The sequence below is a fragment of the Xylocopa sonorina genome, chromosome 6 (genome assembly GCF_050948175.1).
Source record: "Xylocopa sonorina isolate GNS202 chromosome 6, iyXylSono1_principal, whole genome shotgun sequence".
In the NCBI taxonomy this organism is placed as follows: domain Eukaryota; kingdom Metazoa; phylum Arthropoda; class Insecta; order Hymenoptera; family Apidae; genus Xylocopa; species Xylocopa sonorina.
In genome coordinates, this window is record NC_135198.1 from 13030854 (window position 1) to 13046119 (window position 15266).

Here is a 15266-nt window from a genome sequence, read left to right on the forward strand (position 1 = left end):
TCGCGGCTCGCCTCGTGTTTCGTAAATAGTGTCCTCCTTCGTGCGTCGCAGTATCGGCACGATCGATCTTTGAATCGGTTCGTAAACTCGCGTCGTCGTTCGTTGTCCTCGTTGGTTTTGAAGGTGCGAAGGAAAAACGGTGCGCGTACGAGCTCGTGTGATCGAAAAACAGGCAAATGTCTTTCAGTTGTCGCGTGCGCGCGGACGGGGACGCGTCGGGGCGACTCCTAGTTCCTCCGTGTTCGAATATCTGACTGGCGTTCGCGCGTCCCATCGCGCGTGTGCTCGCGTCCGTGGATTCGAGCGCGGTTTCGAGAGTTCCAGGATACCGCGGGCCATTGGCGAAGATCATCGTTGGAGCAAGGAACTGGCTGGGACCGAAATAAGCGACTGTCTCGAGCAAGAAGATGAACGGCGTGCAGCGGATGCCCAGCGACGCCTTCGACGCCAAGGTGAGCTTGCAATTTATTCAATCGAGCGTCCGCGAATTACCATTCTCTCAAACACCGCGCGGCGGACTTATGCAAATGCCTATTAAATGTTGTACGACGGTGCCTCGATAACTGTGCATTGTTGCGAATTAATCTGAATAACGTTGCGCTGGTTTACGTTACGGCGTCCTGCCGCTCGTTTTCTACGTTTCCTCGCGGTCGTCGCGAGACGAACGCAAACGCTGCGCGGCGATGTCGATGCACTTTCGAAAAAAGATGAAGCGCAGAGAGAGAAGAATCGCCACGGGATCTGCGCCTCCTCGATTTACGAGCCGGTTATCGCCAGTGGGTGAAGCAAACCGAGTTACCGAAGGTCACTTAAAAGCATCATTTGACATGTGTACACGTAATCGGGCCGACCTTGGCCCGTGTAACCCAGTACATACATACGACGCCCTTGAACGGGGTCGTTACTTCTCATAGAGCCAGCGATCGTCTCTATCGTTGTCTAGGTACCTCGTCCTGCTTACCCATGTCCTCCCGTCGACGTTCTATTATTTTTTTCACGATAACCCTTTATTACTCGCGCTATTCCGTCGCGTGCGCTAGCCTGCTTGCGTCGTGCGATCCATTCGAAGCGATGTAAACGAGTAGATGGAAAGAAGCGATCCGTGGTACCACTGGGAATAGAACTGAGCTTCCGGTTGTATAAAACTGCTAACATTACGTGTAATAAGAAAGTCTTATCGGGTCGGTACAGGCAATCGAGGACCAAATGTATTTCCTCCTTATTTCCGCAATGCGGCTCGTCCTTGGAGAACGTTTTTTCTCCCCCTCGATAAACATTAGTATCGATTAAATCGCATCGAATCGTTTTCGATTTTATTACCGCCAGCTGCACCTTCGCGCGCCCGTACCGAATTTCCACGGCGGAAATATCAGATTTCTGGTTCCGTATTCGAGAAAACGGAACGTCCTCGGCAATGGTTACCAAGAGGACATCGATCGCGCCTAGATTTATACCGTGTAACCTCGCGTGTCACTCTTCCTCACGGAATAGTCGCTGGCGAATGCGATATCTACACCGTACGCGTTGGATACGTGCATGCACACACGCTGGGATAGTTTCGAGTAGTCCCGGTTGAAATCGGCCGACGATAGCCGCGGCAGGAAACGCAACGCGCGCTTCCAGGGAACCGCGAGAAATCGCGTGCGATGCAACGTGAATTCTTCCGCTGTTTCCCTCGCGCTAGGTCGCTTCTAACATTTCGATTTGCGAGCAAGATCGCATCTCCAGTTCCGTCGCGATCGAAGCTAAAAATTCGAACCGTTCCAATGCACGTGTAATTAGTCCAACTGGATTCTCTCTCTTTCCCTCTTCAAAAGTTACATTTGCTCGAACACCCCTTGCAATCGGTTCCGTTAGCCGTTCGAGCGGAGAGATCCTCGACGCTGAGTGCACGATCGCGGTCCGGAAAAAGAGGGAAACAAGTATAAAGAGAGGTCTAGGTGGTAGAAGGGAAACGCGTATAGGTTGGTCTCCTCGCCACAAATACGAGCCGGGTTCACCCACTTTCCTGTCTGCCAAGGTGGCCACCGCCGAGAGAGCATTACCATTCGGTAAGGGGCTCGGTGGTGTGCGTACGTGCGCGTCGAACATAACGTGCAATTAGGTGTCTTAACGCCGAGGCCGGTGCACCGAGGTAACGCGATACCTGTACCCGGGGTACGACGGCAACGCGACTCCATCGAGCCGGCTCGACACGCTAGCGTCGATTTCAACCCTTCGAGCCTCGCCCTGCTGCCTTCGCGTACGCGCTTAGAAAAAAATCTTCCTATTTTCTTGCCGCCTTCTGTTACGTTTCGAAGGATCGTCCATTACGTTTCCGTTCTTTCTCGAGGTAGGAAGGATCGCTTCAATGATGCACCGTTCCGCGCGCGGTTCTCATCTTTTCTCGCTTGGTAAGAGAGGTCTCTCCGAATTGCTGTTTACGCAGCCCGGTCGGGCGATAACATTATCCCTAGAGAGGAACTCGGTGTAACCGATATAAATAGCGTTGACGAATGCCGTGCAATCTCGTAACGCGATCGCCTCGCGATTTCTCGCGCTTTTTGCCCGTCCTCGATCCAGCCGAATAACAACCGCCTTTCGAGAGGACGCCCGATCGGAACTGGTTGGCCCGGGTGAAAACCGATGGATTTATTGTACGCGGCGACGATAGAGCATCGCTCGAACCAGCGAGCGAGTGCCCTCGCGAACGTGTCCACGTTGCGTAAGCAACGTTTATCTGCTCGGACAGTAATCACTGAAAAAGTACGCGGCGCTGTTGACTCACTGGTTAAATCTTCGCGAAGACGGTCACGCGCGACTTCGCGGACTCCACTAAAAGTTAAAGCCAATATTATCCGTGGGCTCTTCGAATTCCGTCGAGAGCTCTCGAAGGAAGCGAGGCCCGTTACGATTAGAGCGCAGCCATCGATGATTAGAGCGCAAGGTCTCGCCTTTGTCCAGATGCGACCAACCAGTCCCTCCTATGCTCGTGTTCCGCGGCCAGTCCTCCGAGTGAAAGCAAACGGGACTCTTTTTCCTTTTCCCAGCTCGCGGTTCTTCCTTTTTTTTTTTTTCTTCAGAGAGTCGCGTTACCCCTGGGAACTTTCACGTAGCCGCGACCGTGGCCAGGCAGACCGAAATCGAGAATCGCCGGTCAGGACGAGCGGGTGTTACCCGCGCGAGTGAACGCGCGATCGATCAAAGGTCTCTCGCCTGTCGGTACTGGCCGCTGTTTAATCTCGTTTCGCGAAACGGCAGCCTCGAATCCGCGGTTTACACGGCGTATTTAAGCGAACGGCTCATTTGCCGCAATTAGGTCAATTATTATCATTCGCCGGAGCAAGTCGTAAACCGGCGCGATTATACCCGGTAGACGATACGTCGGCCGCGTTAGGAAACCACCGCGAGGAAGGAAGGTATATTAAAACACGCCGCTCCGTTTCTCAATCTCGGTTGCCCCTTTTCGAACTTGCATCATCCTCGCGCCGACGATATCTCAATCCGCGTCAACCGCGGACGTATCGTCACGAAAAGAAATCGGCCGGTCACGAACCGCGGATCGTCACTTCCGGCGCGCGCGAGCGCGTGCATCAGCGAAAGTAGGATAAATACCCTCCCGTCGACGCGCGATTGTTTCTTCGTTTCGCACACCTACGAGCGCGCGTTCGTCCACGCGACCAATTGTCTAGACTATTTCCTGAGCTATCTAGAATCGAAGCGTACCGAATGGAAGCGGAATACAAAGGGACGGACTACTCCGAGGCGTTCGAACGAGACCTTCAAACTTCTGCTCGCGAACAAACGGCACGGCTAATGAAACGAGGGCCCCGCGCGCGCGTAGATCTGTCTACGCGCGCTGGCTGCCATTTTCGGAGCCGGATTCCGATCGGACGTAAATCCGTCGCGGTTTCGAAAGATTCCGAGGCAAAGATCTCACGGGTCGTTCTCGATCGGACGAACATGGTTACGCTTTAGCGAGCGAACGATGCAGAGGGCACGTGATCCGATTGCCTTTCAAAGAACAGCCTCAATTATTTCGCGACGACTGGAATCTGCCAGTCAGCCATTCGATATCAATTATCAGTAAACGCGAGTGTCGCGCGTAATTGCTCGCGGTCACCGTTCCCTCCGTTTTTCCCTTAAACGCTCTCCCCCGCTTTCCCCCTCTCTCTCTCGCTCTCTCTCTCTCTCTACGTCTTCATATTTTCGAGCCGCAATCGCGACGCGAGCGACCAACGATAATGCCACGAGATAGGTGCAGGAAGTGATTCATACGTGGAACGTTGTTTATTGTTTCGCTGCTCGCTATAATTAGTGTAACACGTAAACTTTCCAACCCGTTCCCGTCTCTCCTATCGACGAGGAGAAATCGGTGACTTATTAGAGGCGCGCACCGGTTCGAACGGAAGACGCGGTATCGGCGTCCACGAGTTCCGTTGCCGGGTTACACGTGTACCCCCGTTACATCGAACAGATTTCAATTAAACGGTGACTGACGAGCGACCGTGGCGAACCGTAGTAATTGCCGGTAATAAAGTATCCAACCTCGGCTCCTCTGTCTTCCAATAGCCAGGGTCGACCTTTTTATCTCGAGTAAAACGAGCGTCGCATCGCGGCAATTTGAACAGCTTCGCTTGTTAATTTCCCTTAAACGACGACGCCGTGGCTGGCGTTGCTCCGTCGCGATTAAATAGCCGGGATAAACGAAAGGAAATCGGTGGCCGGTGGCTCGACGTCGGCCTGGAAATGTAACTCTCGCGGAGACATCGACGACGCCCGCGGAAACTGGTGGCCATTTTCAGGGCAACGCTCGCGTGTCTGCCAGCAGTTGAGCTCCCACGGGAGTCGCGTGACCCCCGTGGGATGCTTAGCTAATGTTCCGAGAGGAATTATAATGTAACGTGGTCAACATTGGCTATAGGTCCCTCCGCTAAGGTAAGCTTAGTGGCTCTACAAACAGGACACGGGCGATCCCTCGAGACGTGTTTAGAGGCGAACAAGATGGATGATCGTGCTTCAGGAGTGGCTGGCCAATTCATTCGCGTCGGGAGTATGCGCCCGGTTGGCTAGCAGGTAGCGATCGCGATTAGCCCGTTTATTCGCTCACGCTTCGGGAATATTTATTTCTCGCCCGGTTAATTGCCACGTCGAAGGTAAACACTTGGTAATCGTGTAAATTGTACGTGATCTAGCGGGCCTATCTCGTGATCGTTATTGGATCCGATCGCCGATAACGAGCTTTCTTTCCCATTTTTCTATTCTTCCGCCTTAATGGCGAGATACGCGTCGCACGACAACCAAGTTCCATCATTTAATCGACGAGCCGAGTCGCTTTTAACCGATGGTAATTATCGTACTCTAATTCTGGCATGTAGGAGTAAACGCGTGCGAACCTTTTCCTGTTCGCTCGTGGGAATCCGAGCGGAATTCGATGACTGGCGATTGTCCGATTCATTTATAATTTCATGGTCCAACGAGTAGTTGCACGGTGCTATTATATCGCTTCTAATTTTTGTATTCTTTAGTCCCCTTTTCGATACACGGTAGCTTTTTTGCCAGCGATCCTCGGCATCCCGTTCTCCAGCCGTGATTCGAAGGGAATCGAAACGCGACGGGGCATCGCGTTTTCGCTAACGATCGCGAAAACGCAAGGAAACTGCCGCTCGAAACCCGCCGTTCGACGGAGAAGAGGTTGCAATTAAGAAAATCGCCGCCGAGCGAAAGAAAATTGAAGTCGATGGGCGCGCCTATCGTCGGTCCGCCGCGATGCACTTCTCTATAGGCAGGCCTAAACGTTTTCCAATAGATATCAGGTTTCCGCCGCGATTAATTGGATCGAACGTTTCGAGATAGAGTGTCAACCGTGAAAAGGTGAACGCATCGTTCGCGGTGGACGCGTGGAGAATGTTATCAACCACGCCCTTTCGGATCTTATCTAGGCTGCACCCTTCGATCTTTTTCATCCCCCTCCGCGGTTCGATCGCGAAAGGTTAGCCTGGCTGCTTTGCCTCGCGTAGGAAGTCCTGCGGGACAGTTCGACTGCTCGACGTAACCGCGAAAGAGCCGGTTGCGATAATTGCGCGTCCTTGAAATTCGATTCACAACACACAGCACTTGCCCGTCGTCTACATTTTTATCTCTTCGACCGCGGCAATTAACGATTGCCGGTAGTGGGTTTTCGTAAGGTGGAATTACGTAAGATTCGAAGCAGGTTTCCACAGCAGGGTCGCGATAAAGCGACGTATAGCTCGACGCGAGGAAAGAAGGAAAAAATTCAGCGGACGAGAAGTTAATTTCCTTCGACGAAGGGATCCTCTTTGGAAAAACAAGCGTAGGGGCGGGAGATAGAGGAGCGGTGGGCAATCGTTGCGTTTGCTCGAAGGATTTTCGTTGGGGATGATGCTTCTCTGGGAAATTGGTAGCGTTCGACCGAGGCTGCTGGATATATCGATCGTACGCCAACGACGGCGAAAATACAACACGTTTCCCCTCGATATCCTCGTCGTGCGTTGAACCACTCGAATCTTGATTGCCGCGCAAGGTCGCCTCGATTTCATTAAATTATACTTCTGCCTGGTAGATCCCCGGCTCGTTTCCGGCAACAAACGTCGCCGTTCGTTTTTTCCCCGCTGCTCGAATAAAATCTGAGAAGCCGTACGAGCTCGATGATCGAGGCGCGAGGCACTGCAAGTGCAATTCGTTCCTAGGAGACTCGGCAGCGATCGTCTCGAAGGTGGAACCGATGCGGCGACAGGACGCACGGGTACGCGTAGGCATACGCTTACGTCTGGCTAACCATTTCGCTGGCCGTTTTGGGCAAACGTAACGGCTAATTTACGCGATTGCGCAACGTTCGATCGCGGGATATTCCCGTACGGTTTCCTACGGATCGAGGACGCGGTGAATTCGAGTGCGCCCGCGGACGACTATCCAAACGCGCCGACGTTCGTCCTTCGACGCCGCGATATTTAGCCGGGACACCGATAATAGAGAAATCGGGGTCGACGGTGTAACGCGCGGAACAATACGTCTCGAGATCTGGTCGAGGCGCGGCGTGTTTCGCGAGCAGATTGGAGCACGTGCCCATAGCTAACGGCCATTCGGCCTGATTTACATCCGACCACTAGGTTTCCCTTTTTGGTGATCATCGACCGGCTGCATCGGGCTCGAGGAGGAACGAGTCTGCGGATTGTCCTTTGCGACCGTGGCGAATGTGGACCGGGGACGTGGGAGCCTGAAAAGAAAACGCCCCGCCTGGCGAAAAAAAAAAAAAGAACAGAGGCCTTTTTCATCTGGTAATCGTCTCGCGTGCCATTCCTATCGTTCGAATAATGTTTCCACGACGGCATGAAAATTGTACACCAGCCGATTCTAAGAACGCCGCGGTCTTTCGCGACAGAAACGGACGCGGCTAATGTTCGCCCCGGGTATCTCTTTACTCCTTGCATCGCGGCTGTTCTTTTCTTTCTTTTTACGTCCAGGATCGTCGGTTCGCGTAGCGCTTTTCAATAACGCATTCTTTCTGTCGAGGCGCGACAAGTCGATAAGATCGACCCACGCGTTCATTGTTCTATTCGTCGAGAGCAATTTTCCATCCGATTCGATTAGCCAGATTTTTCACACGGTCCCGTCGCGTTCAGAGTTCATCGAGTCCTCGCACGTCTCGTAGGAATCTGGACGCGAAATTCGGCAACGGCTCGTTAATCGGCGAGGGAGCCGGCTTATTAGATTACGTTACGGCCAAGCGCATGGGATTGACCGTGGTTCCGCGGTTCCTGGTCAGGGTCGTATCGTTTTATTTAATAAAGGTTAATTGCCCTCCGGTCAACGATGTTAGTACGCCATTGTATAATTTATGAATTACCAGCGGCCCGCTCTCTTTTACTCAAGTAACTCGTTCAACGTCGCGGTAGATCTGCGAGCGAGGGACAGCGTCCTGGCAGGTATTTCGCGGCAATTTTTCCTCGCGATTCGGTGTCCACGAATCGCTCGTGTTCTGCATAGACTCGCGAAACAGCTACGGCTGGCCGAGCAGCCCCTAAGTCGTTTGATTAATCGCGGTAATTCACGCAACCGAGTGACGGCGATCCATTAGTCACGGTGTGTTACCTAATGAAAATTCGTTCGGATTACCAAATTGCACGGACAAACAGCTCTTTTCCATTCTCTTTTCTGGTCGCGTGCCTAACCGCTGAATGTGCGCCTCGACTACGACTCGCGCTTGGAACTACGCCGATGAAATTCCTCCAGTTCGAGCGATATTCGACGATCGACGAATCCGTCTCGCGGAGGACTCGCGGCGGGCGTTGTTTCGCGATGCTCGTTTCGATAGCGTTGTCGCGGTCTCGATTAAAACTCGCGTGTCTAAATATAGCGAGCAAGCTGCACGGCATTCCGATCGTGGACACTGCTGGTCGAGTAAAAGTTGAGCGACGCGACGCGCCCGATCGAAGGGAATGAATCTGAACGGTTGAACGGCGGCGATATCCGAGAGGACGGAAACGCGGAAGCGGCTCGCGGAGCGAACGGCTTTCTCGCGTCGAATAAGCCCAATTAAAATCCGCTCCGAACGGTCCCACGCGCGCGGCATTCTTCGAGCCCGATGCTTGCTCCGGTTTCCGGCCGGGGTAAAAGGTGGAAAGAAGGAAAAACGACGGTGGCGGAGGTATCTGGAATAGCGTGTCGGACACGTGAGAGCGGGCACAGGTGATAGTGACCCGAGAGAGTAGGAGAGCGAGCCGAGCGTTCGACGAAAATGCATCGAGAGCCTATAAACACGCGTGACACAATCGTTGGGGAATGTCAGTGTCGGAGGGCCATAGGTCCTCTCTCGGTTTCCCGTTCCCTCCTCGTTCGCGATCCATTCGACCACGCAATTTCTCCGCTACGGTCAAAGAATCGACGATCCTTGGGTAACTGGTCGAGGGAAAAATGCGAACGGAAACAGCCATGAAATTGCCACCGTCCGATCGAACGTGTCCAACGGTTCAAATGGAACCCCGATCCCGAGGATTGCTCGTGGCTCCGTTGGTTTCCAGAAATTCCTATCGATAAGGAATCGACTGTAATCAGCATTTCTGTATAAAACTACGATAAACGATACGCGCACGGTGAAGTTCGAACGTATTCGAACGTTGAATTAGGATCCCCGGTTGCTATTATAATTATGGAGACGTTGCAATTCATCGCCTAGCCAACGTCTCGGACAAAACACATTTAATTCAATTAACCTCGTCTATAAATCGTGTATTTAATTTTAATACGCTATTGTTAAGTTCCTACACGTAGACATCACTCCGAGGAGGTGACAACTATCGGTATTGTTCACCAATTTCTCATTAATTCGCGCGTTTTCTAATAGTAACGTTGAGAGCGTCCTGGCATCGACGAGCCGTCGGTGTGCACGTCCTCGACGTATCCGTCGGTGGTCGTCGCTGGTGGGTAGACGGTGCGCGGCTGGTTTTATGAATAATGTAAGAAAGAAATGCTAATTGAAATAGTTTCGAGTCGCTTTGTTAACAAATCTCGCGGCGGGGCTCGTGCTAACGATTCGCGATGAATCACGGCCGATCGGCCGCGCTGAAAGCCGCCACGCGAGAAAGGGAAAGCTCTCCCGCTGGAACGAGCCTAGGGATGACGTAAAGGAACTGTGTCGACTGCCGGTTTAATCCATCGGCTCTGATATTTCGAGGCGAACCGGGAAAGAGTAACGGCGTAAGAGGCGCGCGCGGATTAAAAGGACGGCCGTAAAAACCGATCGAAGAAAGATGCTGTTACGGTGCAGTTGGCAAACCGCCATTCGCTTCTTTCTCCTCGCCTTTCGGCTCGCGTTGATAAACGTCCGTTCCCGTAGAAAAAAAAAATTGCTATTCTTATCGCTCAGCATCGATAAGCGACTCTGTTCCACGATCCCCGTATCGCTTTCAGCCAGTTTCGCTGGACTTTAACCGAGTACACCCGAGAATCGCGCGTTAACTTCACTTTCGATCGGGATATGATCGGATCGCAGCGACGAATTACGCATGCCACGCGCGCGCGCGCACGCGCGAAATAAAGCTCGTCGTGACCAGACACGAATTATATATATCTGCCTTAAATCGTGCGACCAAATGACGTCACTTCCGCGAGCGTCACATCGCGTAGCGGCATTGCTCGACGTGTCGCTGGTTGATGATCGCGAAATTCTGATCGAGAGACGCGAACTATTTCGGAATCTGGGACGATCGCGGGAGATGTTTCCCTCGGGATAGGTAAAGCTTCGTAGAGGGAAAGGGCATCGAGCATCGGCTCAGCTAGGATTATCTTCCCGCGGTTCTCGTAGAGATGTCTGTTCGGTAGAGGCGATGCAATTGCAACCGCAACGGCGCAACAAAGCAGCCTATTGTGTTTTTTGTGCGCGTCGCGATCGGTGAAACGTAGCTCGGCGGTGACATATGGACGATGGAAAGCCGTCGCCGCGGCCTGCCTCGCGGCTGCCTGCGGTACGAACGGAAAATAGTTTATCAGAAACGGCTGAAAATAGGCGTCGGCTCTACCAGCTTTGACGTTCGTTTCCCGTATTTGTTCCGTAACTTCTCGAAAGCGGTAACCTTGCGCGCTCGCCGTCTTTCCATCCGATACCGGGCAACGTGCGTTACCCGTAATTTCAATCGTGCCGCACATTATGCTGGATTAAGGTCGTTTATCGAATTTCGATAATTCGTACCGTTTCGACTCGCTTCGAGTAGCCTCTCCAAGAAGCAATTCTAACGCATAGCCTATATAAGATGTCGACTTTCCCGCTCCGTTAAATCCTGAATCAATTTTTCTCTCCTTTCATCACGTTGCGCTATTAAAAATCGTGTCAGAGCAGCGATGATCGCGGAAAGAAAAAGCTGCTGTTTCAAATTCGAAAAGTAACTCGAGAGAATCGAAACTCGAATCGATTCCCAAGCCTCGAGCTCTGCAGGTCCCTGCAACACCGACCTCAGATACGGTCGATGTTCATTGGAACGGTCGCGCAATCACCGGACGATGTCGCCGTTGGATTAAGCCGAGAGGATCGATCGATTTAGAGGCGCGCGGCGCGAATCAGCTCGAAACGTGAAACTGTGTCCGCCGCCTCGTTCCATCAACCACTGTAAACATTTTCTCAAACCGTGTACACTGTCCGTGACAGAAAACTGGCAAACTCCGGCGTACCGTCGCGTCGTAACGCCGTCAAGCTTTTCGCAACGCGAACGAGTAACGGCACCACGGGCAAAAAGCACGTAGACCGAACGACTGCATTCTAGACGATCCGCCTAGTCGTTCTGGGAACATATTTATCAATCACTGTCCCGTTTGGGTAAAGATTTACAGTACCAGCGTTTCGTCGTGACAATTTTGATCGAACTCCGCCTCGAGAATTCCGGATCTCGAAGCTTTGGATGGAAACACGTGCGCGCAACGGTCTCCAGCGTTCTCCAATGGAACGCGCACGGTGGTGGAGACCAGAGTGAGTCACCAGGGTGTTACGATCCGACGCTGAACAATTGTGACACGCACCGCTAAACGTTTAACGGTACTGGCGGTCAAATCCAATTAATGTACATCCGTTTCCCCTCGTTCGATCGCTTTTGCCCAAGGTTCCAGTATACGAATCGTGAAATGAAAGAGTCCGCATAAATCCGCATACTTGTGACGCGCGTTGCTTTCAAACTGCGCGCGTGTTCCCGCCGCGTTATGGTTCGCCATGGAGTCCGAATCGAGGTTCCGTTTCATCGTGCAACGAGGTCTAGGCTAGTCGATCGCCGGATAAAATTGGCGTAGGATAAAGGAACGGTCGCGTTTACGCAAATCGCTGAACAGGAGTGCGGGGTATTCCAGCGCATTCATTAATCGAACGGGGAAACGTGCGAACGACGCCTTAAAGGAACCGACGCGTTCGCCATGCACCGCCCTTGAATCCGCGATGCGTGTGGGCACCGCGTGCGTCGCGTTGCAAACGAAACCACCCGTGCGTCGCTTACCATTTTCCATCGAACGGAGGATCGACGAAGGATCGTCGACTGGGTCGACGAATGTAAACCGTAACGCGTGGAAATTCGCGAAGACGAGTCTCGTTTCGCGTGTTCCACGGGATTCTCCGTGACACGGATAATCGAGGAGCAAACCGTCGATCCGACGGTTACCCTCGGTCTCGCCATTTCGGGAAAAAACGGGCGTTACGCGCGCTTAAGGCCCCGTTCACCCAGCGGTTAAACCTGTCTGCGTGCGAAGCAGGCGGGGGCGTTGTGACAGGACCTTGTCGCGGCCCACACGCAGGCCCGTACCACGGCTAGTTCCACGAAAACTCCTCGTCCCGACGTTTCCACTCGCACGAAATCATTTCTAAACGCAGCGCGATCCTGAACGGTCTCCTGGTCGAGCCAAGGATATTTAATTGTCGATCTCCGACCGAGTTTTTCAAAGGATCACGCGTGTAGGTGGAAGCGAGAGGGGAGGCGTGGGTATACGCTCGTTTCCGTCGGCCATCGAAGAAGATGCATAAAAGCAACGGCCTTGATTCCTCGTTTATGCGCGCGGACAGATCGTTCGTGAAATCGATCGCGCGCGCACAGCCTTTAGCCTACATAACCGCCTCTCTTTCTCCTCTTGCCCGGCCTTTTAACGCCGCGCGCATTTTTACCTCGACTGATCCTCGCGAACCGGAATGCGTTTAGCTCCTCTATCGATCCCGTGGCCAGACGTTCCTCGAGGAATCTGCGAGGAGAGATTGCTCAGCGTTTACGACGCTGAGACCCCGCTGAAACAGCGCGTCGGTTACTTGGAATCGGTTTTCTATGCCCGTAGGGATGGTCAGCCTCGCAGCTTGCGGCTGAAATCATAGAAACCGTGGCTCGTGTTGCGTCCTCGCTTCCGGCAGGAAGCGGGGCGCAGCCTTCTGTTCGACCACCTGCTCGTCCGCTCGACAATGGCTTCGAAGTGTCTCGAGGTAGAATCGTTCAGCTGGTTCTCGGATCGCACGGACGTCGCCAAGTAAAATCGAAGCTGGTTTCTATTCTCATATTTCGTAACGACCGGAAAACCGTCCGTTCCCCGGCGATCGAGCGGCACTCGAGCGCGCGCCGATCCGTTCAGCAAGATCGATCAAGATATCACGGCGTGTCGTTCTCGTAAGTCGTATCCTAAACGAGAGGAACGCGATACGCGAGCCACGGGCGATTGTTCGCCAGCCGGGGCGTAACAGTGAAAGCCCACTTAGTGGAACCGGTACGCGATTTAACGAGATAAGCCGAAAGCTCTTCCGCCGTGGGGCCGCTCGAAAATTATCTGTCCGCGTCAATTCGCAATCGTACCGCCACCTACGCGCAATAAATCCGGACCCAGTGATAAATAACTGACGATATTTCACCCCTCCGTGGCCTTACCACCCAGCGACGCGCGTTTTACCGCACTCAAAAGCGGAATTAATCCTGTCCCATTAACCGACGATCGACAGATTTCTCGCTCGAGGGAGCAGCACGCCGCGTCGCGACCAGCGAACGCGTCTCGCGAGAGAAATCCCTGGCGGGGATGATCCACGCCCGTGGGATCTCGCGTTCGAGAACTTATTAGACGCGCACGGACGATTTCATCGCGCAACCGAGCAGGCTTCTTCGCGACGCGAATCGACGTTTGTTTGCTCTCGAGCGGTCGACCAATAGGCTGGACAAGGAAAAAATGCCTGGGCTCCTTATTCTTTCCTTCTTCTCTTTTCTTTTTTTTTTATTCTCTCGCAGCGGTCCCGCAGAGTGAATCATCCGGGCTGGTTCGCCCCTCTGGGCCTCTGGCCAGGTGACAAAAGTGCGTTGCAAACATCTCCGAAGAAGGCTCTGACTGGGATCCTTGTACTCTTCTCCTTGGTTTTCCTCTTATTCCGACCGCTTGATCGTCCAGCTCATTTTTCTGGGGACTTGATGAGTCAAGTCTAGGTATACACAACTCGTTTTACGAGTCGCCTCGAGGACACGTTCCCCCGGGGGTATTCGAAGCTTTATCTTCTCGCTTTTCTTTTTAACGCCTCTACGCGCGTGCATGAGACGCAACGACGGCGCCTATTTCTTCTCGTCGTTCGAGCCATTACGCATCCGCGGCAAGCTGAACGCAGCTTTCGAGCCATCTTTCCGCGAACCGTCCACAGGACGAGACGGTGTGGTATGGAAAACGATCCGATTAGGAGCATCGATCGTTCCCGACGGAGAATGACTGTAATTAGACCGGCTCCGTGAATAGGACAAGAGAGTCGGTTGCACTTGGTGCGTTCGACGCAGGATAATAGTAGCTCGCGTACATTGTACAGTGACCGTAATCGTTTCGCTTGTAATTCGCCGCTTCCGATCGTAGCGAGTCCCGTGGAACGACCACGCGTCCTCGATGCTTGGAAATTCGAGCGAGCGATCCGGAAAAGCAGGCAGGAAGCGTCCTCGGCGATCCTCGCGTTCGCGAGGCCCAGAATCCCGGTGAACTCGAGCGAGGTCGAGCTCACGTGGTCGTCTCGCGGTAGATGAGACGACGGCGGCGGCAACGGTGGAGGAGGAGGAGGAGGAGGAGCAGGATTAACGGGAGAATCGAGTGGTTCCACCTCACCTCGGGGAGGACCGCAGGACGGAGGGACACGACGGATCAGAAGGCGGCGGTGCAAAAGGAGAGGATGCGAGAGGGCGGCAAGTGGGGAAGTGGACAGAGGAGATGGTGGTGGACAGGGACGGGTATTGGGAGGGGGAGAGAAAGAGAGCGAGAGAGAGAGAGAGAGGTGGAGGAGGAGGAGGAACACGCTCTCCTCCAGTGCACACTCTCGTGGTGACTCCGACCGGCAAAGTGCTCGCGTTCGTGAAAGTCCACAGACGACTTTCAGGGTCGTCTGCTCCGCTCGTTCGCCCGAAGCCGGCTTCGTCTCGCGAAAAGGAGCCACCGAAAGGGATCCAAAGGGAGATACTCCTGGCTGCGGTTACCGGAGGTGGCCGAGGCGACCGAGAAGAGCCCCGTGTCCTCTCTCAGTCACGATCCTGATTCGTCGATCCGCGGATACGGCGTTATCGTCGGATCAATGAGAAGACACCGAGAGGAGAGTCCGTGTGCCGCGTGTATATCATTCGTTTTCGTCGTTTTCGCGGTGGTACGATCGGAGCCACCGCCGGCGAGTTCCTTGACCGGCTGCTGATGTCACACTCGTCGCTGAACCGATGCTAGTCGCGACTGGACCGCGCGTACCTCGTCGATACGCGATCGAGCCGATATGTGATTTCTCCTCGCGAAGCTGGTGAACCATATATATACATATT

At 53.5% G+C, this 15266-nt stretch overlaps 1 protein-coding gene across 1 annotated transcript in view; it reads left to right on the forward strand.

Moving 5' to 3' along the window:
• The first annotated feature begins 338 nt into the window (after positions 1-338).
• Positions 339-15266, forward strand: part of Lmpt (four and a half LIM domains protein limpet) — a 62431-nt gene continuing 47503 nt past the window's right edge. Inside the window, exon 1 of the mRNA XM_076897100.1 lies at positions 339-452. Coding sequence (XP_076753215.1) covers positions 408-452 — 45 coding nt within the window. The 5' untranslated portion in view covers positions 339-407. The remainder of the gene's footprint in view (positions 453-15266) is intronic.